At 33.9% G+C, this 27,477-nt stretch overlaps 1 protein-coding gene across 4 annotated transcripts; it reads right to left on the bottom strand.

Moving 5' to 3' along the window:
* Window positions 1–216: 216 nt before the first annotated feature.
* On the bottom strand, window positions 217–26,909 carry C9orf72 (C9orf72-SMCR8 complex subunit). Of its 4 annotated transcripts, none has more exons than XM_076843359.2 (12): window positions 26,862–26,909; window positions 22,836–23,068; window positions 20,090–20,577; window positions 18,958–19,017; window positions 15,995–16,090; window positions 15,212–15,276; window positions 13,919–13,991; window positions 11,119–11,235; window positions 6,875–7,110; window positions 3,432–3,489; window positions 2,247–2,356; window positions 217–2,131 (listed from the first exon to the last, which is right to left on the bottom strand). In XM_076843359.2, the coding sequence occupies exons 3-12, from the start codon at window positions 20,534–20,536 to the stop codon at window positions 1,945–1,947; spliced, it is 1,449 nt and encodes a 482-aa protein (XP_076699474.2). In that variant the 5' UTR covers window positions 20,537–20,577; window positions 22,836–23,068; window positions 26,862–26,909; the 3' UTR covers window positions 217–1,944. The 4 variants fall into 4 exon arrangements, with proteins under 4 accessions (XP_076699474.2, XP_076699475.2, XP_076699476.2 ...); XM_076843360.2 differs by having other exon boundaries at window positions 22,935–23,068; XM_076843362.2 differs by having other exon boundaries at window positions 2,010–2,127.
* Between the last annotated feature and the right edge of the window lie 568 nt (window positions 26,910–27,477).

Raw genomic sequence — 27,477 nt, 5'->3', positions numbered from 1 at the left:
CATTATAACAGAAAATTTAAAAAAGTTTACCTAACTACTATTTTACATTTGAAATATGTTAAGTGAAAAATCAAAATGCCATCCTGAAAGTTAAACAAAACACTATTTTATTTTTTAAACATAAGAGTGCAGCATCATACAGTACCTTTAAATATATTTTCTTTGAAGATAGAAAATTTAAAAAAAGATAGTTTAGATCCAACATGACTGTCAGCCATATCAGAAGCTAATCAGTCTTCCAATATCATAATAGTGTTTTTTCCTGAACAATAAGTGAAAGAGACAAAATTTCAAAGATATTTTATTCAAAATTCTCCAACTAGGAGAAAAGGTAACAATGTTTACACATGCTTTAATAACTTAATTCACTGTACATCTTGCGTTCTATACAACAATACAATAAACCAACAAAAGAAAATAAGTCAGCACTTAAATAGGGATCTACCATATAAAAGCATTGAGCACATACAGGACACTAAAAGATGTTATCTACAAAATTTTTCTTGACTGAGCTACATGTAGTATATCCATCTTGTTCAGTGTTTAAGATGTCTACCTCTTTCTGACTCATTATGCAAAAGCTATTATGACCTTTCAGAATAGAACATATCTTTTTCATTAAATTTTGTAGATGGGAGCAGAAGGGCTCTATCAATTTTATATCTTTCATCTACTTATATTTTCCCTTTCATGTCACTTCCAGTTTTAAATAAAAATATCTGTGTTTGATATGCTCCTATGTCAACACTTCTCTAGCAGAGAATTATGTTAATTATTTTATAGCCAGTAAAATGGTCCAAACACATTAAGGAAAGTAAAGAAACAGACCACTTAGTTCTGACAAAAATAGCACCTAGAAAAATATCACTTCTGTCAAGTTTCTCCTGCTGCTCTTATGTGATGCAGGCAGTGAGGCAATAACTTCCAATACGTGGGCAGAAATAAAAGGTGGAAGAAGACAAAAAACTGTTTTCTGTTCTCAAAAGATCTTATTAGTTAGTGTATTCTCTAATTCATTTTATAAACTTGAATCACCATGACTGCCAAACCAGGTAAATGATAGACTCTGTATGAGAAAAATAAGTGGAAAGGACTGATCAGTGGAATCTGAACTTCTTCAAAGTAATTATACTTTCCATGGGGGGGAAAAAAGGCACAGGAGGTGCACATTTATATTTGGCTTGGAAATAATAAAAATTAATCTAAAAAGTTGGCAACAACTACTAAAACAATTCAATTTCCTATATTTTCCTGGACAGAGCTTAACCATATTGGTTGTTGACAACAATGATAAACAAAAACCACACTGAGTTTACCATAATCAGGGACTGCACATAACTGCCTGACATTTTTATATAGACTGAATTCTAAAGGCTAAATCTACAAAGTAGGATCTAATGATTAATTTCAATAATTTTTGAATTATTGATCAATCTCTTCTTCCTATTCAAGCTAACTTCCTTTCTGTGGAACTGAAAATTTTAAATGCTCTAAATTTGCAGATGATTGCAAAAGTCTTACAGTAATCCTACACACCAAGAAATACTAAAAAATGTCAAGTCAATTACTATGATATTTGTAGAAGCTAACTCAGATTTCACTTTGATATGTGTAAACCATGAATCATAAATTTCAAAAAAAAAACAGTAGTTGTGGTCAAATTTATATACTATTAATATATCTTTAAAAGACAGCAATAGTATTTGTTATAATTGTAAACAGAAGTCCCCAAGAGAGCACATCTAGAAAGAGAGATATTCAATGTTAACGATGCACCTGACATCCCCTACAGACCTTTTGTGGCAATTGTAGTGTAACTAACTTTAACTGCAATGCTGAGTAGGACTCTAGAGGTATAACTTGGGGGAATGATGCTTCCCACGCCATGGAACTACTTCAACAGCAATAGTGACTGTGATGAAATATACTTAATAAATTACACGTTTAAAAAGTCATTAGGACATCTCGTTCTTGTACACTTGTGTAGAAAGGTCTTCCAAAGATAAAAGAATGTAGGCCTGGTTTGATTTTCTCTGCTAGAGCCATTATTATGTTAAGATCGCCCTCTGCTGTTAAATCAAGGTCTATCTTCAGATTCCGAAGAGATTTAAAGGGCTTTTTCCCCTTCTGCCTACAAATAATAAAAGAAAGAAAGAAAGACCCAAACATTATAATACAGCAAATATCAAAAGGGAACAAAACAAAAACATACAAAGGCTTTTCTTCTGTAGAGGACGGTTACTCACGTATCATCTTCTATGTATTTTATTAGTGTCAAGGCTTTTCTGTGAAGGATAAGCAGAAACTGTGCAAGGAAAGTACTCCTGAGAGATAAACCAGGTTTCAAATGAAAGACCTGCAGGAAAATGAAGCATTTTAACACATAGATTTCCTACCATTCTATGTATATAGCATGTTTCCCTGACAGTGTTGGGAGTTACCTGGCATTTTCACTAATGCCCTCTAATATACAGGATGTGGTAGTAGCACTAGTCTGAAAGCAATCTGAGTTTTTATAATTTCCTATTTTATCTATTTTGGTGCATTCAAATTTTGCATTCTATATCAAAATATATCCATGATCATTTATTTTATTATGAAAAATCATTATGTAAGTTATTTGATGCTGTATTATCTAACTTTTTCTAATCAAATCTTAAAATTGAAGCTCTCAGAAGTTAGGCCATGCTCATGGACTATGGTTTTGAAATACATATCTATATTCTAGCATGGGTAGGAGAAATGTGTGCTTACGTAGGGGGAGAATAGAAGGGTTTTACTTCGGCATGAGAAACATGGAAATTGCATGACTACAAATTATCCTTGAACTTTGCAATATATCCTTGAACTTTGCAATATATCACAAACTACACAGACCTGGATCCAAATTTTCCAGTTAACATAAGGATCTCATTATTTCAAAGTTATACGTATGACAGTATCCTGGCTCAATCCCCAGAACAACATTACAACAATGTTTTGTTATATAAGAAATAAGTCCCAGGTATCTATATCATTTTCTTCAAATGTGTAATTAAGTAAATATTTTTTAAAAATAACAATAAAAATGTTATAATCTAAACAGAAGTATACTAAGTTTTAAGAACATTTTTGGCTCAATAAAAGCAAATAAACAACTTACCTCCCCTCAAAAAACAAAACAAAAAACAAAATTCCTGAGTGAGGCTAGCATTTGAAATTAAAATACTTATTTTCAGTGGGAATGCTGAATCCTTAATTGTTAATGAGGCTAGTCTCTACTAATAATTCATAAGAAAAATGATTTAGGAGCTTTAGAAAGATCATAGAATAGGTATTACAAAAAAGAGAACTTAATTCCATGATGCTTCAAATATACAGCACAAGCACTATATGATATGTTTGAAAAGAAAACATTTAATCATTCTGACAATGGATTGTTCCATGTTTACCTGATCCAGGAAGGCTTTGACTAGAGTGTCTCTGTGTAAGACATCCTGGAAAATATTCCTACAAAGAAAAGAAAAGGTCCAAATGTTGAAATGGCTGTTTAAGATACTTTCTACAACCTCTCACTCCACAGTCAATAAGTTAAATTCATATAAATGGTATATCATGCATAAACATATTTATTAGATTATAGATGTACATATTTGGAGATAGAAAATATATTTCCAGAGGCTGGCATTGGGTATTTAATAGTACAATGTGTGTTTAGCATGCATGGGTCCCTGAGTTCAATTCTTAGCACCAAAAAGGAATAGATAAAAATAAATAAATAAAATTTAAAAATACACAGATCCAAACTCAAGGATATTATTGGTGTTTATCAGGTTAACAAATAATTATTTTTTCTAAATAATATTCCCACACTATGGAACTACTTCAACAGCAATCATGATTATAATGAAATATACACAATATACCAGGAAGGGTATGTGTACATCTACTATCTATTTCAGAACTCTCATCTTACACATACAACAAAAGTCTTGGGGCTGGGGATGTGGCTCAAGCGGTAGCGCGTTCGCCTGGCATGCGCGGGCCTCTGGATTCGATCCCCAGCACCACATAAAAATAAAATAAAGATGTTGTGTCCACTGAAAACTAAAAAATAAATATTAAAAAATTCTTTTTTTTTAAAAAAAGTCTTAGACAATTAATAAATATAATTGCTAATTCTGACAATCTCACAAAAAAATAAAACCAGCAGCAAAAATAACACTAATGTTATCACCAAAAACTAAAACAAATCAGTGACATGTGAGTGGGATCAAGGAATAAACCCAGTTGATAATGGGCAATATCACAACCTCTGGGTTAGCATTAAGAGGACACCATCTGCAAATAACATGAACTAGAAACCTAAAAAAGTGTCATCTACCTTGGCAATGACCAAAGAGACAGAAGTCAAGACATGATACCCATTTGAAATGATTTGTGTCTAACACAGCACCTAGGACATACCAGATGGTAAAATAAGCAAGACTGTTTTCTTCCCAGGCCTCACAGCCCTTCATTTTTTCTCTTCCATCTTCCTTAGGTTTCATTCAGATCAGAGAGGTAACATAACATTCAATAAACGAAGTAATTTTTTAAATGAAAGAGAGACTGAAAATAGTATAGAGATCATCATATTACTGATAGGAGGGATACAGAAGAGAATGGGTGGTGCAAACTAAGTAAGAGAGTAACTCAAGTTTCTTAATTTAGGAGATGAGTGTAACTAACTACAGCAGGAACTGAGAAATGAAAAATCAACATTTCAAGATTATTGGCTGGGCATTAACAACACCACTTTTCAAGCTTTGAGGAGAAATTGTGACTATAAAGCCGTGTTCTGGTTTATTTCATTGAATGAATATCTCGATCATATCAGAATTGTATGAAGCAAAGTATTTAAAAATATTTTCAGTGACTGGATTTTAATATATAGACAGTGACTAAAATTATTTTTATAAGTTAAGTTGAGGTAGAATGTTTGCCTAGTATGTATAGGTCACTGGGTTGGACCCCAGCAGAGTAGAAAAAAAAACAACAGCTCCCATAACATAGAAAAAATAAGTAGTATTGTTTAAAATACAAAAAATGGTAAAATGAGTCTACCACAAACTAAAGTTTACACATATTCTTGTAATTGAAACTATTTTTCAAACTTTTATGTTCAAAACATTTAGGGTTGTAAATAAAATTTTAAATTTATGACATTATTATGCCATGTTCAGCAAAACAAGAATAGCTGGCTTAAACATATCTACAAAACAAAATGAAAACACTAAATGGTTGCAAACCCATTCTTTTTTTTTTAAATACAGCAACAACAGAACTATTTTCTTTTCTTTATTTGTATGTGGTGCTGAGGATCGAACCCGGGCCGCATGAATGCCAGGCAAGCCCGCTACCGCTTGAGCCACATCTCCAGCCCGCAAACCCATTCTAAAGTTCACTAAATTCTCTTAATGGAGCTCCTAAGCAGGCAATCAATCAAAAAAAAAAAAAAAAAATCTAAACCTTTTAGAAAGTGCAGATTAATTTTGAGAAATCTATATTCATACCCAAACTACTAATATGTGAAAACTCAGTGACATGGAATTCCAATTTGGCCAATGCTTTTTTTCTGAAGCAATTCCTCTAAAACTTTCTAAATAGCCAATGAGAACACTGGAGACCTGAGAAAGATGGACCCTAATTAAGTCATCTTTATGCATATAAAGACCTATGTTGCTGGGGATTCCTTGGACATAATGTTCTTATTCTGTGCTTTTGGTCAACATTTTACTATGGCTACTATGCTACATGAGTCTGTTGCCTCAGTTCAAAATTTTCCTTAAAAGCAAAGCATAGAGCTACTCAATCCAATTTTATTGCTGCTTTATATACTTCAGCCTGGGTTATTATAGTTATGGTTTTTGAGTATATTCTATGTGCCAGCACTGTGCCAAGCACTTTTAATTGATTCAAAAACCCCTAGTATACTACAATTCTTTTTCTGACTTCAGAACACCATTTAAGTATTTTCTTGAAGTTTTATAACTATGAATTATCATCATCATGTTTTTTCCTTAATTGATCCACAATCAATATTTAACTGTCATTATTATTCTTTTTAGTGCACTGATCACACTTTGTGGTAAGAAATGACTAAGGCAAATATAAAATAACATAAAATATATTACATGCAATATAAAACACAAAGCATAAGAACACTATATTAATGTATTTCAACAGTTTAATTTTTTTTTCACAATATCTTTATTTTGTTTATTTATTTTTTTATGTGGTGCTGAGGATTGAACCTAGGGTCTCAGACGTGCGAGGCGAGCACTCTACCACTGAGCCACATCCCCAGAATTATTTAATATTTATGTACAAGAAAAAAAGACTTGGAATTACTTTATATAATAATCCTGTTCAGACTATTATACACTAAATTATAAGTAGTGAAGGGAGGCTATTTGATGCACTACTATTAACCACACTATTTCCTACAGGCTATGAGCTCAATACCTATTTGTTAAAAAAGTATTTAAATGTTTCTTTTAAGTGCTAATTTTAACTTATTTTAGGGGAAACACAATAATATTTTCAAAATGGATAGCTGTTTAGAGCCACACACGTCAAACAAAACAGCTCCTCAGGAAAAACCTTCAGAGCCCAATTGCCACCACCGGCTTTCCACAAGCCTCTCAACCTCCCCAACTCCTCCTGCTCTTGAGGCCAATTGGCTGGGTCGTGTGGGCAGAGCCCACGTTTTTTTTAAAAAAACAGTTGATTAAATATTTTTTAAGCATCATTATGCTAGTGATATTTCTTTCCTTTTAAATATAATGTGTTTGTTTTTACTCATAAAAGATTCATATTATTTGCCAAAATCAAAAGGCAGAGCATTACATACAAATCAGGAGTGAAGCTCTCATCTGTGTAGATGATGGTGTCCTGTGCCATGTCTTCTTCTGAAGTGGCTCTCCAAAATGCTGTCAGCTCCGATCTCATGTATCTACGCTGATTATAAATGTGTTCATGACAGGGTGGCATCTGCTTCACAGTATTGACATCCACATCAATATGTGTGGTGGGATATGGTGCATACATGACTTGACGGAAGGGCAGTACAAAGCTTCCAGTTGAATCCTGTCAGAATGAAAAGAGAACTTACTGTCTTACATGCCAAATGATATGAAGTTTTTTTTTTTCCTAATTAAAACAATGGCTTTGATTTTATTCTAGAATTTTATCATACCTTACAGACAGAAGTGTTCATTACAACATCAGTTTTAAAGCAAAAACATGAGAAACACTTTAAGCATCCAAAAAGAAGTGATTAAATAAATTTAAAATGAATTTATTATCTAATTGATAAAAATAAAATTACTGAAAAGTTCATATTGAAATTGGAAGAGGTTTACAAAATATTGTGAAAAAGCAGGTTAGAACATGCAGAGTATAATTCAATGGTGAGAGGTTGAAGAAACTATATAATTTACAAAGCTGAATTAATATTTCCAGAGATTTTATTGTTTCAATATATTTTTCATTTTTAATCGACACACAGTAATTATACATATTTGTGGGGTATAGTATGACATACATACAGAAGAAAAAAATACTAGAAAGATATGTGCCAAATAATAACTGTGGTTATATCCAGGCATAGTGGTGCATGTCTATAATCCCAGTGACTCAAGAGGCTGAGGCAGGAGGACTATGAGTTCAAAGCCAGTCGGAGCAACTTAGCAAGGCCCTGAGCAACTAAGTGAGACCCTGTCCCAGGATAAAAATAAAAAGGGCTGAGGATGTTGCTCAGTGGTTAAGTACATCTAGGTTCAATTCCTGGCATCAAAAAAAAAAAAAAAAAAAGTGGTTCCTTATTGATTGTATAATTACCTATTGTGTATGAGATACTATGTTATGAAGAGAACATAGAAGCTATTTATATTTTTTCACTCTAATAATGCTGCAGTAATCATTTTTATATTATGTCAAGGTATTTTCTGGAAGGTTATATAATTTAGATTTGCATGGAGAACTCCTGAAATAGTTTTTCACTAAATCAGTTTCAAGTTTTCCATTAAGCATCTGGTACTGATCTCTTTCAGGATAAAATTATATAATAAAATGAGAGGCTGCTGAAGAAACCCTTTATGTTATGCCTTTAGTAGAAAGAAGTACAAATTTTCAAATTTGTAAAACTTAAATTAGAAACATGCTTCTTTATTTTAATACTATTCTTCTGAGTGCAGTACAGGCATTTTACTGTGCTGAATTAATAATTTATAAAGCTGAATTAATATTTCCAAAGACTATTGTTTCAATACATTTTTATCTTTAATTGATATATAGTAATTATGTATGTTTATGGGGTATAGTGTGACATTTCAACACATGTGTACAATGTGTAATGATCTGATCAGGGTAGTATATCAATCACTTCAGATATTTATCATTTCCTTTTGTTGAGGATGTTCAAAATTCTCTCAACTAGCTATTCTGAAATATACAATTGATTGCTGTATTAATTCATAATAACGTGCTACAGGACACTAGAAGTTATTCCTCCTATCCAACTGCATCGTTATACTCATTAAGTATCTTCTCTCCATCCCTTCTCCCCCACACCCTTTCAAAGTTCTGGTAACCATTACTCTATGCTTCTATGAGATCAACTTTTTAGCTTTTACATGTATGTTAGAATACAGATTATTCATCTTTCTATGCCTAACTTATTTCACTTAACATAATGTCTTCTAGTTTCATCAATGTTGCAGCAAATAACAGAATTTCATTTTTAATGACTGAATAATTTTATTTATCCACCCTTTAACGAACATCTAGGGTGATCTCATACCCTGGCTGTTGTGAATAGTACTGTAATAAACACACCAGTGAAGATGTTTCTTTGATATATGGATTTCATTTTTATTGAGTATATACTCAGTAGTAGGACTGTTAGATCAAATGGCAGTTCTATTTTTAGATTTCTGAGGAATCTTCATATTGTTTTCCACAATGGAGTGCTAATCTATGTTCCCACCACATGAGAGCTCTCCTTTCTTTTTATCTTTGAAAGCATGTTATTTTTTTGAATTTTTGATCATATCTACTCTAACTGGGGCTAAGATGGTATCTCATTGTCATTTTAATTTGCATTTCCCTAGTGATAATATTGAACATTATTTCATTTGTTTATTGGCTATTTGCATACATTTGACAAATGTCGATTCAGATATTTTTAAATCTGATTACTTTTTTAAAATTTGCTGTTGAGTTGTTTGAATTCCTTATACATGCTGGATATTAATCCCTCATCCAATGAATAGTTTGCAAATATTTTCTCCTTTTCCACAGATTGTCTCTTACCTCTGTTGACTGTTTCCTTTACTGGGCCAAAGCTTTCTAATTTGAGATTATCACATTCTTATTTTGAATTGATTTTGTACAGGTTAAGAGATAGTGGTATAGTTTCACTTTTCTGTATACAGATATCCAGTTTCCTAGTACTATTCATTAAAGAGACTTTCCTTTCTCCAATGTGTATACTTGGTCCCTTTGGCAAAGATCAATTGGCTGTAAATAATGTGAATTTGTTTCAGGATTCTCTATTCTGTTTCACTGGTCTATATTCATGTTTTTATGCCAGTACCATGCTGTCTTGCTTACTATTACTTTATAGTATGTTCTGAAGTCAGGTATTAGGCCATCAAATTTGTTCTTTTTCCTTAAGATTGCTTTGGCTATTTAAGGTCTTTTGTGGTTCCATACAAATTCTAGGAGTGTTTTCTATGAAGGATATCATTGGTATTATAAGAAGAAATGCATTGATTCTGTAGATTGCTTTGTGTGGTAAGAACATTTTTAGAATATTAATTCTAGCTCATGAACACTGGATGTCTTTCCATTTTTTGGTGTCATCTTCAACTTCTTTAATCTGTTTTGTAATTTTCATTGTAGAGATCACATCTTTGTTTATATTATTCCTAGATATATGTTTTTGTAGTTATTGTGAGTAGGTCTTTTTCTTGATTTCTTTCTCGCAATTTTGTTATTATTATGTCAATCAGTACCATTTGTATGTTGACTTTTTTATCTGTAAATTTACTGAAATTGTTTATCAGTTCTAACAGTTTTTTTGGTAAAGCCTTCAGGTTTTTTGATATATAAAATCAAGTCATCTACAAACAGGGATAATTTTATCTCTTCCTTTCTTATTTGGGTGTCTTATATCTTTCTCTTGCCTTCTTGTTCTAGCTAAGACTTCCAATATCACACGGGACAGGAGAGGTAAAAGAGGACATCCTTATCTTGTTTCTAATCTCAGATGAAATTATTTCAACTTCTCTATAATCAGTATGATATTCGTTGTAAGTTTGCCATATTCAGCCTTTCTGGCATTGAGGTGTGTTCCTTCTATCCCTAATTTTTTAAGGGTATGTGCAACATTTTAAAATATTTTAATACTTATTTTCGTTCATTTTGCTATGCCTACATCCTTAAGAAAGCATTTACTATGAAAGAATCACACAACCATAAGGAAAGCATTTCTTCATTTCTTTGACTGTAACTGAGACATCAATAATAAATTCAATAAAGTGCATAATTGCTTTTCCCTTAATTATTGAAAATAATTATCAATTACCTTTATATGTTTTAGTCTTTGAAAAATAAACTCAATTAAATGAATATAAACTTTTTCTAATATGTATTAGTAATACATACTTTTTCAAATGTGTATGTTAATAAATATATATGAATTACTCAAATCTTACACACTTTTAAAGATCTTTAAATTTTTTCAATAAATTTCATATGTAAATACAAAATGGTAACACAAAAATTCAAATTGGTTCAGTAAAAAGAAATATTTAGAGGTGCAACCTAATTCAAGCACATATTTTAAAAAAAATCTGGAGGCTATACACATATCTATACAGGAAACCATCTGGCAAAGAAAAGATATTTCATGGTGTTACACTGATGATACTAAATATATATATTATTCATAAGATAATATAGTCTATGCTCAGAACTATGTAAAGAAAGTCAGTCCTTGGGCATTAAACAAAATACTTCAAGTATTTTTACAAAGAGTCTCAAAAATTATTTTAAAAAAATGGTTTCACTTGTGATAAATGGAAAGTATACCTTTAGTAGGCCTTGCACAAAGAGTCCTGACTCATATTTAAATGATGATTCTGCTTCACATAATCTGGAGCATTTTCTCTCTGCTGGAGTCAGAAAAAGGCATAATGTTCTCACTATCTAGAAAAGAAAAGATTTTAGCATTAAAATATGAAGTAAAAAGACCACTGATTTGCTTATAAATTTTTTTTTAAATTAAAAATTTTAATTGTTTTGTCAATTAATATAAAAATATAAATCCTGAGTAATAAGTATTCCTTAGTCACCTGGAACAGTCCATAGGATATAACACTTATTGCTTACAAAAGGTGATTTTTATGGCCAAATGAGTTCAAGATATGCTTAGTAAATTAACTGTATGGTGTCTCAAAACCTGTAACTTTTTTTTTTGGTACCAGGATTGAACCCAGAGGCACTTAACCACTGAGCAACATCCCTAGCCCATTTAAAAAATATTTTTTTTTTTTTAAATTTTGAGACAGGGTATTGATAAGTTGCTTAGGGCCTCACTAAGTTGCTTAGGCTGGTTTTGAATTTGTGATGCTCCTGCCTCAGCCTCCCCAGCTGCTGGAATTACACCACCACATCTGGTAAAATCTGTAATATTTGAATACATATTGTGACTCTCCAGGTGAAAAATATAATATATACCTTTTCTCATACTTATTTGGCATATTTGTATTAGGTTATTAATTTAGTGGGAATTTATGACCTAATACAGTAATTGGTTATATCTCCACCCAGCAACAATTGTTTTTCAAGCAAGTAAATAACTTTCAAGAATAAAACTAAGTGCATTTAAATTAGCCCAAATTATAACTTATGTTGTAACAGTTCTACATGTAAATCCCATTATAATGAATATCAAGGAGTATCCACATTCTTAAACCAAAAGAAAATTAATTCTATTAAATTTGACTTAATATAAACATGCTATTGGTGGGGGTTCAGAAAACACTGATTCTAATAGCATCTGACCTAGGGTACAACTAGAAAAAATAAAAATGAGCCATATAACTGTTGGAATTCAGACTAGAGTGATAATGTTAAAGCACTGGTTTTTAATTACAGAAGTGGAAACTTTTCTGTCAAATTAAAAAGACAAAAGGCAAGCTATTCAATCTTAAGAGGATAAAGGATGAGAAAAAAAATTTTAAATACTTTTTTAGTTATACATGGGCACAATATCTTTATTGTGTTTATTTCTTTTTATGTGGTGCTGAGGATCGAACCCAGGGTCTCACACATAAGAGGCGAGTGCTCTACTGCTGAGCCACAACCCTGGCCGGAGAAAAATTTTTAATAAACAGAGCCTTCCTCCTTTCATAATGCAGACTGATAAGCACTTCTAAAGAACTCTAAGGCTTTGTGGGGGCGGGTCACAAATGGGAAGCCACATTTTTGGGGCAACACAAATAAGATTAATAGTCTCTAGATGAAATATAATGAGAGAAGAATATTAATCTCTCATTAATGGTTGTATAAGAGATATAATTTTGGCAAATTAAGGCTCATGTGACTACATGGGATGACAAATTAAACAAACAAAAGTAATGAATAGCTTTGTAAAACAAATAATCACCTCCAACATATCTCTTGTTTAAAATGTTGTTAAAAAGAAATTAGATTTGCTTAAATTGATAGACATATGCACTTATCTCTGGATTCTTTCTAATTTCTAACTAATGGTCAGTGAAGAAAAGTATAAAATATCTTAATTTACCGACTAATGCTTGGAAATATAACTAACCATTCACTAATTATTTACTCAAAGCACTGAAGGAAGTAGTCAAAACATTACTGAATAAAGTACAGCCTCCACTTACCATCTAGAAATATTAGCTCCCTAAAAAGGATAGACATGGGGTAAAAATCAAGGCAATGAAATCAAGGTGATCAAATGCAGTTCTTCAGAACTAGTATTATAGGCCAGTCTATATGGGCAATGGCCAAACAGACTCCATTTTACCCTAAGATTCCATGTCATGTAAGAAATCCTTCTCTCCTGGGAACACCCTGCCTCTGTACCCATCAACAGTTGCTTAGCATAGCATGTGTGACAACACAAAATGGCAATTCTTATATAATGTAAAATTGTTCTCTTTGGTTCCCATTTTTCTTGAACAAAGTACTCTGTCAAAGAATGATTGCCTAGACGTTAGTAACCATTCTTTAACTTGTATTCAACTGGGTCATTTTGACACACTTTCCCTTCTGTTTATGATTTTAGATCTCATGACATTTGTTTATGGTTTTGAATCATAGCAACAGTCACTTATAATTAATGTGGTTCTGGAATATAAAGGTAGACTCACACTCTGGGATGGAATCGAAGGGTGTAGACTTGTAGCCTGTCCCTTGGCCTGCCAGCTGGTGAATTCAGACTGTCTGCTGGTGAATAAATGTTCCACCTCTTGCTTTAAGATCAACTTAGTGATTTATTGCAATCTTGCCATAACACTAGTACCAAAAGTACATAGCTATCTTTATATTTATTAAAGATAAAATTGGGAAATAGAAGGCTTTTAAAAACTATCTGATTTTAAAATATTCTCAAAACCCTTTATACACAACTGAGATTGGTGTTTATGAGTTATCAAAATGAAACTGATAACTGAATTCCTATTCAAACAGTTCATTTCAAATTCATTCTGCCATAGGGTATCACAATAATTCACTAACATTTTATTTTCTCCTTATACTATTAGACCATTTGAATTATAACTTAACATGTAAATGACAATCCATGACATGTTAGTAGTATTAAAATTCAGATCATAGTCTATGTTATAAAATGAATTACCTTATTTACTTTCTCTGCACTGCTGCCTACTACAACAGAGCAGCCACAGGTTTGCAAGTGTGAGCTGATGGCACTGTAGATCAATAAATAAAACAGATTTAAAACCCTGGCTATAAAACAATTTCATAAATTTTAAAAAAATAGTAAATAAGCTTCAAATAACTCAGAGTAGTTTTACATGATAAACATCAACACCATAAGTATAATACTATCTTTTATTTGTATGAAACTTCACATTATCTAGGGGCCTTTCACAGAGATTGTCTTGTTTGAATATTAAGATGACCCAGTTAGTAAAATATTATTTTATAGCTGAAGAAACTGATATGTAGAGGGGTTAAAGCCAAAGAGATTAAAAATAATATATGAAAGGCTGACTTAATAGATTTAATACTAAAGGGCTTATGATTCAAACTATTAAGATTTTTTAGGTTAAACAGGCCTGATACTCCATCATGAGCCTAAAGAAAAAGAATGTAAACATAAAAGTTAATACTTTACTTTTTTACTTCTCATTTTAAAAAACAAAGTTCATGATTATCTGCAAATGTAAAGAAATATGAGATAATACATGCAAGGCACTTGTATTAGGAACTAGCACATAGGCGCTCAAAAAATAGTGGTCATTACTATTATTTTCCTTAGAAGAAATATAAATAGAAAATGTGAGCTATTGGCTCATAAGTGATTTTATGTGCCAGGTAGTGTTGTAAGTGCTTTATATGATTTATCTGATTCAATGCTCACAATAACCCTAGAAAGTAAGTACCATTATTCTTCCCATTTTATAGATGAGGAAAAGGAGGCACAGACACTTTAGGTGGCTTATCCAAGGTCACACAACAGTAACCCAGGCAGTCTGGCTTGAGAGTTACACTCTTAAGTACTAAACTTCATAGTTAGATAAAAAAGATCAGTACAAATAATTTTAACGAATAATTTCCATTTCGAGGCCTAAATTACTTGACACTATCTATAATACAACTTAATTTAAGGATTCTTAATTTTAACATCAATGGGAAGTAAAACAAGAAATCAGAAGGAAAGGACCAAGCTCTCTTGTCTGGGCACTATGGAAACTCAGCATCTTAAAACACTAAAAGGAGTAACAGCAGATATATCACAATGAGTGAAAAAGTAACACAACTGTTAGTTCAGATATGCAATGTTATCCTTAAATTGTCTGGGGAAGTAGGTATCATTATTTTCTTCCTTCCAAATCTTGTTATGGGTGAGCATATAAGATTTGTATCTGTTTCATTCAGCATTTAGGAAATGAAACAAAATTCTTACTTGAGAAGAAAGCCTTCATGACAACTGTCACCAATATCATCATCATTGAGTACCGTATCAGCTATCTAAAATGCACCCAAAAAATGAACAAACAAAAAAATTAGTCTGGGTAAAACAGGGTTAAGAGAATGCTTTTATACCTAAGTTTTAAAGTCTAGGTTCAATATAACACACTGTCCTCATTTTGGAGCATCAAGAAAACCCATAAAATAATCTCTTTGAACTGTCACAACCTTTTAAAGAACAAATGTGAAAGGTGGTCAGTCAGGTTAAGCAACATTTTTTACAAGACAACTTCCTCTTCTGAACTGTCAGAATCAAGAGACCAACCTCAATGACAAAGTCAGAAAGCAGTAAGAATATTTTCCAAAGATCTCTCTCTATACATGCATAATGTGTGATTTAAAATGTTCTCAACAAATGATTAGGGAAACTAAATTAGTGAATGTAAGTAAACTTCCATTAATAGTCATTAATTTGCACATTGCTTTGTTGCAAAAAATACTGTATTAAATACTTTAATGTTTCTATAAATCCTGGAATTTTCCCACTTTTAGGAAACATAAAGGTGGTAAAATAGCTAAATTTAATTTTGCCATGACTATCAGTGATAAAAAAACTGATCATAAAATTCAGGATTCTATGTGTGCTTATTTGTGGCTAATACTTCATCCAAATAGTATAATGATAAAATGCTCACCAGCAAAATTAGAATGTTATTAATATATATAATAGTAGAATAATTCAGGGGAACTGATAAAGGTTACCCCCATAAGAACTTACATCTATTTCTTCAGGAACACTGTGAGATTTCATAGATGAAAGCAGTTCCATTACAGGAATGACTTCTCCAGTAAGCATTGGAATAATACTTTGACCCTGCACAATAAAGTAAAATGAAGAGAAGACATAATAGAGGACAAGATGGGCAATAAATGCTTAAAATGAACTTAAAGAATTTTCATGCTATTTAAGCTCAATTTCATTCTTTTAGGAATAATGTTTCTTTAGTAAGCATGGACTCTCGGGTTTATCATTTACTATTACATGCAACAAATAAACAACTGTGCCAAATTTAGAAAGAATCTCCTTTGATATCTAATTGAGTTATAAAAACTTTATTAATTAAAGGCAATCAAGTTAAGAAAGTCAAGCTTAAAAAGACTTTGAAACCCTTACCAAATAACTCACTAGTAAAACTTCAATAAATGGCCAACCTCCACATTGGAAACAGGGTATGATCTATCCAAAGGCAAATCAAATCATCACAAATATTTTAAAAGTATCTTAAATAAGGGTGATTCCTCATTTACTTACTACCACACCACCATTCAGTTTTGCAACCAATGTAAATATGTGAAATTTTAGAGATGTAGATAAAATTGTCAAATCTCTATTAATTTTTAGCTAGACACATTTAAAATCACATTATTTGATCAATTCAGTAGGTTTTCTTTCCTTACATTTCATGAAATAATTTTATTCAAATTCTTCTCTTGTATCTTCAAATTAGGATCTCTGTTATCCCTATATCCATTTTTTTAGTACCTTAACTCAGCTTTTCAAAGTCCCTTAGCATTTAAATTTCTTAAGATTTAAATGTGCTGCTACCTTTGGAAATTTTATCCTAAACCTCTTTGCATAACAGGCATTTTATTATTTTAAAAAATGCATTTTATAGTAACTTCCATAATTAACCACACTCATTGCTTTTGATTTTTAAAATAACTGTTGAAATGCTTGTTTACAATTACAATTAATATAACAAATCTCATAAGAACAATGACTCAATCTTTGTTGAACTTCCATCTTTGGTAAGTGATTTACCAGATGACAGCTATGAACATCCAAAATCAGCACTCACTAAAATTGTTTCATACTATTGTGTCATTCCTAAGAAGAATTTATTTTTCAATATAAGGCTGTTGAAAGCACATAATGTGAGACATGCAAGACTCAATTATAAGACAACTCCCCCTTTTCAGAAATAACAATTTTAGAAAAACATTTCCCCTTAGGTTTAGGCTCAGATAATATTTTGGACAAGGAATCTCAGGCATTTATCTGACTCTAAGTAAATGAATAGTCTAATGCTCAATAGCAACAACAAAAATCCTACAAGACTGAATACAGAAGAGGATCTTAAAAAAAAATACATACATATATATATGTATGTATATGTGTTTGTGTGTGTGTGTGTGTGTGTGTGTGTATGGCCCCACATACATAAAAGAAACCCCTAGGGATTTCTTTTCCTCCTTGTTCTTCTCTAACTTGAACTTCTGAGTTTCCTCTCTAAAGTCTCCCATTTGTCCCAAATATCCTTTCCTACTGACACAGAAGGATAAGATAGCAGTTTTAAGAAAAGCCCTTAAGAGAGGCAGAAATTCATTAATCATGGCAGAAACTCATTAATCAAGGTTTCTGGTTTTTTTAAAAAAAAACAGTTTTACTAAAAACAGAATTTTATTTGGTCCTCAATTTCCTTATCTTGAGATAATTCTATTAAATTACTCCATGAATATCAGGCTGGACATTGGTGAATCATCACATTCCTAGGGACCTGTTTACCAACCAGCAAAGTAAAGGCAAGCTTCTCTGGATGAAGGGAAATCTTTTCTTATAAGTTTTAGCCTTTTCCCCAGAATTACCTCATTTGATTTGGAAGGTTATTTACAGAAGTACAAAGATGATAATCTTGAAAAGATTATTTTATAGGCTTTAATATTTTCTTTGTTAATGCCCCATACGTTCACAAGAATTATTTTGCTTTTTTTGTAGGCCTTGTACATGCTAGGCAAATGCTCTTCTACTGAGCCACACCCCAGGAAGCCACACCCCTAGTCTCTCATGAGTATTTAGAAAACTAAATGATTTTAAAGCATCATTCTGTCCCAGTCATACTAAGGAGAACCAGAGCAAAGGCAATGTAGCAATGCTTAAAAGACTGGAATTTTACAAGAAGAAACAAAAACGGAGGATGGCCTATCAGAGCAATAAGAGTAAAGTTAAGAACATTTTCTCCACTGGCGATTCCCTTCAGGAGAACTTTTCTGCCCCACAATGAAATGGACTGTATTTAATTTCTATAAGGGAAGTTATCCTCTTGCAGTCATGCTTCTCAAACTCTTAGCATCTATTCCCCAAGGTCATTCAAAGGTACAGGATAAACATGGTATCTTTTCCCAAGGAATCAATGTTACTGAATGTCTAAATGGTAAGAAGCTAAAAAATGTCACTGGCAAATTTCAATATTAAAACAAAGATATATCATGGAATAAAATATAAGCTGCATTAGTTTTAAAGATACAGCATGAGACTAAAGAAATAGTCTTAAATGTGCTTAAAGCTGTGTTGCACCCTGAACACCCACTCCTCATCTTTCAGTTACTCATATACAAATATCTGAGAAACAATACCTAGAAAATCACATAGACATTTTAAAAATTTTTATATGAACAAGTTTTCCAAAAAGGGAGCAAAATAGTAATTTGTAGATGTAATTATCATTTCCCTTTATTTATTTATCTCTTCAGATGTAAAATATAGATACTTTTTGTCCAGTTTATTTTATATGAAGACTGTTTATTTTCAGACTCACTCTGTCAAACTAACATGTTGTTAAGGCCTTATATGGACATATGCTATGGGAATAATGCCTTATATGGACATATGGAGCCAAATGCCTTATATGGACATATGCTATGAGAATAATGGGATATTACTGCATGTAATCTGCATTTTACCTGATCTTCCATTCTCTCTGTGCCTTCTAAGACAATCTTCTGGACATTTTCTTGCCTTTCCTAAGCAAAAGAAAATTTATTTATTAAAAAGCCACAGCATTTGAATACTTATTTTTTCCAATATAGATATGTTCTGTGTAATTTACTTTATAGAAAAAAAATATTCTCTAGAGGGAGCTAAAGGGAGCAAGGCAGGATGAACCCAACAAACCCATGCTTTCATAGACAGTATAAAACAAAATACCCTTTATTCTGCAGTGAAAAAAGAAATATAATTTAGCAGGAAACAATCAAGTTTACACCTGCAGTTTCAAAAAGGAACATAATAAAGCATTTTTAAGTGAAACAAAATCAAACTGAATCTGAGGAATACAGAGCTTGTTTATTTTAAATGATTTTCATAAACATATGAGGAATAAGGAGGTGAGTCTACAAAGAGCAAATACCTATTCTTTAAAGGTGCTATTTCTCCTTACCATCAGTTAGAAGCCTTATACAATTAATAATGCCTTAATAAGACTTTCAGGTTAGTATTAAATTGGAAAGTAGGAAGAAAGCTTAAATTTGTTCTTTCAAAATGCTAAAAGAATACTGAAATATAAATATGATTTTATATTAGAGTACAGGATTTAGTGGGAAATGATAATTCCCTCTAGCTTAACCTGCAAAATTAAAAGGAATATTATCTCCTAGAAACTGTTTGGTCCAACCTTCTCATTTTATAAATTTGGGAACTTGGCAAGTTAAAGGGACCAAAGGTTCCCGGCAGATAGTTTCTAAAACAAATGTTCTAAACTATTATACCTACACATTGTAGTACAAGACAAGGTCATGCAATGAAATAAAAATAAAAATGTTTTAGAGTCAAAGGCTCCTAAGACAAATCTAAACTCTAAAAATTTCTTTTTCTCTAAGCTTTAGCTTTTTGTTTGTAATACAGAGTTACCACCTCCTGCCTTCCATGATTACTGTGAAGACAAATTCATCTATATCTAATGGGGTAGACATAAAATATATGTTGGCTTATGTCAAATGTTAAATGCATGTAATTTCTAAAAATTAGATAAATGTGTCTGAAAATAAACTCTGAATGGCTATGTTAGCAGGATTAACAAGCTGAGAAACCACTCACCTTATGCATCCATATCCTTCCTTTCCGAATAATATGTGTTAATCTATCAACACACACTCTGTGAAGTGGAAGATAGAAACTAAGCTCCGTCTGTGGAAGTATAATTGATAGTCCATAAGTACTCCGATCTCCATTCCAGTTTCCGTCGAAGATTAATGAAACAATAATTACTCCTTTTTCAGACAAGACAAAAAACTTTACATCTATAGCCCCACTCTCTGCATTTCGAAGAATTTCTCCATTTAGGGTGTGGTTGGCAAGAAAAGTTATTTCTCCATCACTGAGAAGTACCTGATCTGTCTTAGGGGCCCAAATATGCCTTACTCTAGGACCAAGAATATTGTCCCAGTAAGCAAAGGTAGCTGCTAATAAAGGTGATTCACCACTTAAAGCAATCTCTGTCTTGGCAACAGCAGGAGATGGTGGTGGGCAGAGAGTCGACATCATTGCATCCCAAACTTCACATTATCCAAATGTTCCAGAGATATCTAGATGAGGGCATACAAAGCAATGATTAGGTTCAGCAATTTTAAAGATATCCATCCAAACCCCCAAAGAGACAAATATTATAACTAAAGCTCATACAACAGACCATTGTTCCCCAAATATCTGGACTATGTACAATTCTATCATGATTAGATATTTGGTTCTTAACCATTATAACTAAAGAAGGGGCAAAATGGGAAGGGGAAGTCTCAGCTAGACACGGTGACATTTCTTGTGGGTTGAACTGTGTCCCCCCAAAAGATAGGTTCAAACCCTAACCCCTTATATATGTTAATGTGACCTTATTTGGAAATAGGTATAATTAAGTTAAAATGAGGTCATATTAGATTAGAATGGGTTCTAATTCAGTGGGCTTCTAAGGGGAAAGAGAGAGATTTGGAGACATGTAGACACAAAGGAAGACAGCCATGTGAAGACCAGAAGATAGAAACTGAATGATGCAACCACAAGCCTAAGAATGCCAAGGACTATAAGTAACACTAGAAGTGGAAGGCACAAGGAAGCTTCCCTACAGCTTGTAGGATCATGTTCCTGCTGATACTAGACTTCCAGAAACCAGAGAGAATGGATGCTATTTTAAGTTATCTAGTTTGTGATGCCTTATTACCCTAGCCATCTGACAGTAGAAATACCTTAAATGTGCTGAAATTTTTTTTTTCATAAGATGACAAAATCACATGTCTGAAGTTACAACAACAACAAAAATGATTAAAAAGTTTGGTTATCCTTGACAAACTCTCTGGGAATCAGGATACTGAAGCTCAATACTGGTGAGCTGAAAGGTAAAAACACTGATAGGTGAAAACAAAGATAAATACATTCAATACATTAGTAAAGAAAATGGTATAGTACTTTACCATTGTGAAGAGAGTTCTATACTAAGTGGCTAAAATAAATGCTTCAGTTATTAGAATAGGAAAAAACAAACAGAACGGATGAAGCCCATTCAAAGCTTTCAATCTGCTGAGGAAACAGACATGGAGAACACAAACAAACTTGCAGCCAAGCTAGAATGCAGGGCTCAACTTGTATATCTTGATCCACTCAAAGATATCACTCTGAAAGTGTATATTCTATGTAATATTAGTGTGAACCTAACCAACCTTGCAAGTACTATAACTGAAGACTTATAATCAAAGACTGAAAGTGACAACCATTAGGACAATTTCATTTAAGCAAGTCTAAAATTATGGATTCTAGTATCATAATGTAATGGAGAGCAGCTACAGGTGAATGCTGATACACCTGTTTGATGACTTTGGAGCTAACATTTGATCGATAACAAAATTTGTGTCAAATTAAACTATTTTACATTAAGGAATTTTATCTACACATTGTCAAGAGAGTTCAGAGTCTTATGAAAAGCAGTGACTTCTATTTTTAAAGTCTGTGGTGAATATTTTATCATACTATGAAAAGGCACACAAACGATGGCAAACAATGGTGAAGTATGTATGAAAATAGTTAACAAAAAACAGTATTTACCTGTGTATTTTTAATTTCAAAACTTCATTTAGGTAATATTGTGTTTTAGTATGTCAATTTAATAAGTCTTAAAAGGCCACAATGGATATGAGCTCTATCGCTTGTTAAAAATATCTACTGTTTTGAATATAACTTCAACAGTCAGTTTACAATGACTGAATACAACAAGGTAATCTGAGTTGGAACTGTAATGATGCTTTTGCTGTCACTATCAATAACAGCAAATGGAAAGCAGAGGCAATAAAGTAAACACATAGCCATAAAATCATACTGTAAAACATTTCTCTTTTATTCTTTCTTTTTGGATAAAAAGGTGAAAATCAAAAAGGCAACATTACAACTCAAATTATTATATTGAAATTAAAAGAATTTCCTAAATAAGATTGAGAGCTATAGCAAAATCTGATTGAAATATGAGAAAACCTTTTACCTGATTGTGAGAACTAAATTACTAACGACCACTAATTACACTCAGGCTCACTCCTAGTATTAGAAAGAAAATGAAGGCTAAAGATCATGTTGAACTGCTCAGCTTTAAAAGTTGACAAAAGAAATACAGTAGTTGCCCCTTATCCTTGGGGGATACCTTCCAACTGGATCCCTGAAACTATAGATGGCACCTCTCTTAATATACTGTAAACTCTAATTTATGAATTAGGTACAGTAAGAGATTAACAATAAAATAGAATTGTAACAATATAATAAGTTATGTGAATGTTTTCTCTCTGAAAATATTTCATTGTACTATACTCACCTTCTTCTTCCTATGATAATGGGAGATAATACAATGAATATGTGATAAGGTGGAGTGAATGACATATGTGCTGTGACTCAGCTTTAGGCTACTAATGACCTTCTGATGATACATTAGGAGGAAGACATCCACTTCAAGTGATCCTGGATCATTGAATCATGACAACGTTGATGTTAGATGTTAGCAGGAGACTACTTTGATGGTTGAAGATCTTCCAAGTTCAAGGGAGTTTTCTGGAAGAAAATTTAATCAGAAGTTGTTGTCTCTTTCTAACTCACAGGGTTGCTGCAGAGGTTTTAATACTATAGGTGACTTTAATGCTGTTCTATCTGAAGGTAGTATTCCATAATTTTGCCCTTTAATGTCTGTGCAATTTCAAATACTTCAGCAAATTTTATAAATGTTCAGGTTGCTAGTTCTGTTTCAGTTTCATCTTCCTCTTTCTCTGCAGATTACTAAATAAGTTCTTCTGATTCCTCATTTTTAAAACTTCCCAAAGGCCCTCAATGTTTTTCTACTTCTTCATCCAGCATTTTGGCAAATCCTTCTCCACCAACTTGTCTTACAGCTTCTCCAGTAATTTTTGTATATGCAGTAAATGACTTGGTGCCACATGTTGCAGAAACCTGCTGACGCCTTTGTGTAAGTTCAATACTTTCTAGTACAATGTGCTGCCGTCACTCAGAACACATTTTCTGTTAGTCATATATCCACAAATTGAATATGTTTTCCATCTTAACTAAGCACTTATCACACACTGTGGCTGTAACTTTTTGTAATTTGAGGCATACTAGCAAGACTAGCATAGTACTTTTTCCTTCTTCACAATTTCACAGAGAAAAGATTCATTTTTATCATAGATCTTAGCAATGTAAACATATAGCGTTTTTCTTTCCTTATTGAGAACTTTTACCTTTTCACTTAAAGAAAGGAACTTATGGCATTTTTCTCTTGCATATCCAAACTGCCAGCATCTTTACTCCTGTGTTTTGCACCATTATTAATTAAAATAAGGGTTACTTGAACATAAGCACTGCCATACTATGACAGCCTATCTGACAACCAAGATGGCTACTAAGTGACTAACGGGCAGGTAGCATTACAGTGTGGACACACTGGACTGTTCAAGGACAGCTGGACAAAGAGACAAATCATATATTGGGTGCAAGAGAGCAGAAAGATGTAAGACTTCTTCAGGCTATTCAGAATGGCATGCAATAGAATTTTTCATGTATTATTTTTTAACTATATTTGAACACATAAACTGAAATCATGGATAACGTGGGACTACTATAACCTAAGAAATGAAATGTCACAGAGAAGTATAATTAGGAGAGTTGTAAAAATTAATTTAATGCTCGAATCATCTTTGGTAAGAAAAACCCATATGTACAAATGTGGCAAAAAAACGTTCAGCTGAAACTAATATTTTTATCTACATATTTTATGTACATGTAGTGTTGGCTACTCCAGGTTATCTAAGATTAGTCATATAGTGTTTTTAGGGAAGCAAGGATCCAAATTGGGTGAGATGGTGGTTTGCCATTCCTATAAACAAAAAACAGGGTTCATGAGGGTTTACCCAATACACTTTCTAAAAATAATCCAACATATGCAGACATATTATATTAATTAGCATCTATTTAATCTTTTAGCATATTGGTAAATTTGAGCTTTTGCTTCTTTAAACTTTTGCTAAAAACCAGCTATCTCTTTCCTGATTGGTATTTAGAAAGTTGACTGGTCCATATGTGAATCAGAATTCTTCCATGATAGGCTCTCATTCCCTATAACAATGCTTTCTGTTTATTTTTCCCAGACCCAAGAAAAGCAGGGTCCTAAACCAGCCCACTTCTAAAACAGGGGCTGCCTATGGCTACTTTAAGGATAGTGAACTGCTTAAAACACTTTCTAAATTGTTAACATCAGGCGTTACTCAGAGATGAAGTTCCTAATATCACTATTGAGCCATCTCTCACAGATCAAAGTTTCTCAGATTAACAGGTAAATTAATCTACCATCCCTTGGAAGTACGCAATTAACACTGAACCAATAATAATCTTGAAAGAAAGGAGTCTCCATTTTTTTTTTTAAATCTCTTTCTCTGAAAGTAAACTTTAGACTGCTAACATAGCCAAATAGAGATTTTATTAATTTCTCAAGTGGAATGTAATTGTTTCCTGGAGGAGGTAAATACTGGCTTGGTTCACAATCAAGAATATAGTCTGCAATTTTTCTCACTTTTGTTTCATAAAGATCACAGTCATACTGGGGCAATTTCCACAGATTCAGTTTTCTTAAAGTGGCAAGGGCATGGTGGAGGTGCTGGTTAATAGCACTTGTGTAACAGAGGTTTCAGATACCTGTGGTCAAACTTGATCCCAAAATATTAACTAAAAATCCCCCCACCTCCAAATCATAAGTTTTAAATAGGACACCATTCTGAGTAATGTGATAAAATTCACTGTCTGCTCCAAGGATGTGAATCATCCCTCTGTGCTTTGTATTCATATAGATATATTCATCTATATATTCATATACACTACCTGCCCATTAGTCACTCAGTACTCCTCTTGGTTATTAGCGTAAGACTGTCTAAGTATCAAAGTTATGGGTTCATGACAACCTTTATTTTACTTAATAAAGTTGAAAGTACAATGATATTTTTAGAGGGAGAGAGAGAACATTCATAGAATTTCTATTACAGTATTTAGTTATAATTGTTCTGTTTTATTATTAATCTCTTGTGCCCAATTTAAACTGGATCATATCTGTATGTAAAGGAGAAAACAGTTTATAGTGTTCTATACTATATATAGTTACGATCTGTGGTTTTAGGCTTCACTGGAAACCTTCTTATGTGTACACTAAAGATAACTACTCTGTATTTCAAATATCCTGGTTCCATATAGTTTTTTTTTAAATTTTTAGTTGTAGATAAACACACAGTATCTTTATTTATTTTTATGTGGTGTTGAGGATTGAACCCAGTGTCTCACACATGCCAGGCAAGTGCTTTGCCGCTGAGCTACAGCCCCAGCCCCCCGTTCCATATAATGAATACCCCATATGTCACAGTCTTGTTTTCTGTGATGCTCCCAGGTTATGTTAAAAGTTTCCCAAAGTTTGTTAAGATCCTAACAGTCCTTTTTTGAACGGTTTGTACAAAGCAAAAGTAGTACCTAATTGTGTACCCTCGCCTTGCAGCACTGGTGATGGACAGGAACAGAATAAACAGAATTTATTCATCAGCGCCTAACAATCTGGGAGTCTAAAAGGGGTAACCCTCCTAGGCCAATGCACGAGACTTCTCACCTTTTCCTGAACACAAGTCCTGGTGGAATTCACCCTGATTAGAGAGACCCTGTGTGGACGCAGACATGTAATCAGTGCACTTCTTTCTGGAACAGATTACCATCAGCAAAGTGATACCTAAGTCACAAGAGTCACTTCCTTTAATAAATGTATGCAATCTCGGAGCTGTGAAGCAACCAGGCCATGTCTCACAGACTGGGAGTACACTCTGCCTAGCACTGCTGCCCACATTTACAAAACAGCACTCCTCACAAACTTCTACTGATAATCTGCAGGCGACCAGTAGTCGGTTCACACCCCATCGCACCCGGCGCTGTCTCCTCTCGGCAGAAGCCCTCTCCGGCTCGCCCAGAGAGGCCGCGCGCACTCCGGCTTTCCGCGGGCCAGCCCCTTCGGTGCCCGAGGCTCCCTTCCTCGAGCCCGCGGCGGAAGCGCAGCTGGAGGTTGCCCCGGGTCTCGGGAAGAGGCCGGCTCGAGGCCTGCGGGCGAAAAGCCGGGAGAGGCCCGAAACCATCCCTGTCTCCGTGCCACCGCCGCCGGGGGCCGGGATGCAGGCAGCCCTACTACGCTAAAGCTGGAAAGCCCCAGGGCGGCTTTCAGTCCGGGAAGAGAATGAGTCGAGCGCTGGGAGAAAACCCGCGATCGCCCCAGTGCCGACCCGGCATGCTGACCCCAAACTGCTGGTCTAGGACTCGCCAGCTGTCCACTCACCCACTCGCCGCCGCCAGAACCTCCGCCACCGCCGCGGGCGCAGGGACCGCAACCGCAGCCCCGCCCCCGACCCGCCCCTGGCCCGCCCCTCGCGCGTCCTACAGCTACCGCACCGCCCCACGCCGCAGTTCCCCTTTCGTTCTCTTCTGGTTAATATTTATCAGTTCGTTCCATGTTCGCTCTTTGCGAATACTAAGAAAGAAAGTGGAGGGCAGGAAGGGCGGGAAAACAAAAACACACACCACCTGCTCTAGTTAGACCCGCCCCTAGAGAGAAGGAACAGGGCAGCAGGCGTGGCTGACGCGCCGAGCGCCATCTTTTACGTGGGCGGAACTTGTCCCTGCTTGACGCACGTCTATTTCCTAGTAGGACACCGTAGAACACTCTTTGACGTTTTCAATTTGCGAATGTCGGGGCGGGCCGACTTGCTGGTTGTTTTTCCGAGGACGTGTTGCGTGAAAAATGTTATTGTGGCGTTAACCTAGATAGGTGGTGTGGCAGTAGTAGGGAAATCTGCTGGACTCTTGAGAAAGCAGAACAGAGTAAGTGGTTGTCAGGTAGTGGACGGTCAGCGCCCCACGCCCCGCCCCGCCCCGCCTTTATCATATGGTTAACT

Source organism: Callospermophilus lateralis, chromosome 2, assembly GCF_048772815.1.
Source record: "Callospermophilus lateralis isolate mCalLat2 chromosome 2, mCalLat2.hap1, whole genome shotgun sequence".
NCBI classification, from domain to species: domain Eukaryota; kingdom Metazoa; phylum Chordata; class Mammalia; order Rodentia; family Sciuridae; genus Callospermophilus; species Callospermophilus lateralis.
This window is presented reverse-complemented; position numbering and strand designations above follow the sequence as displayed.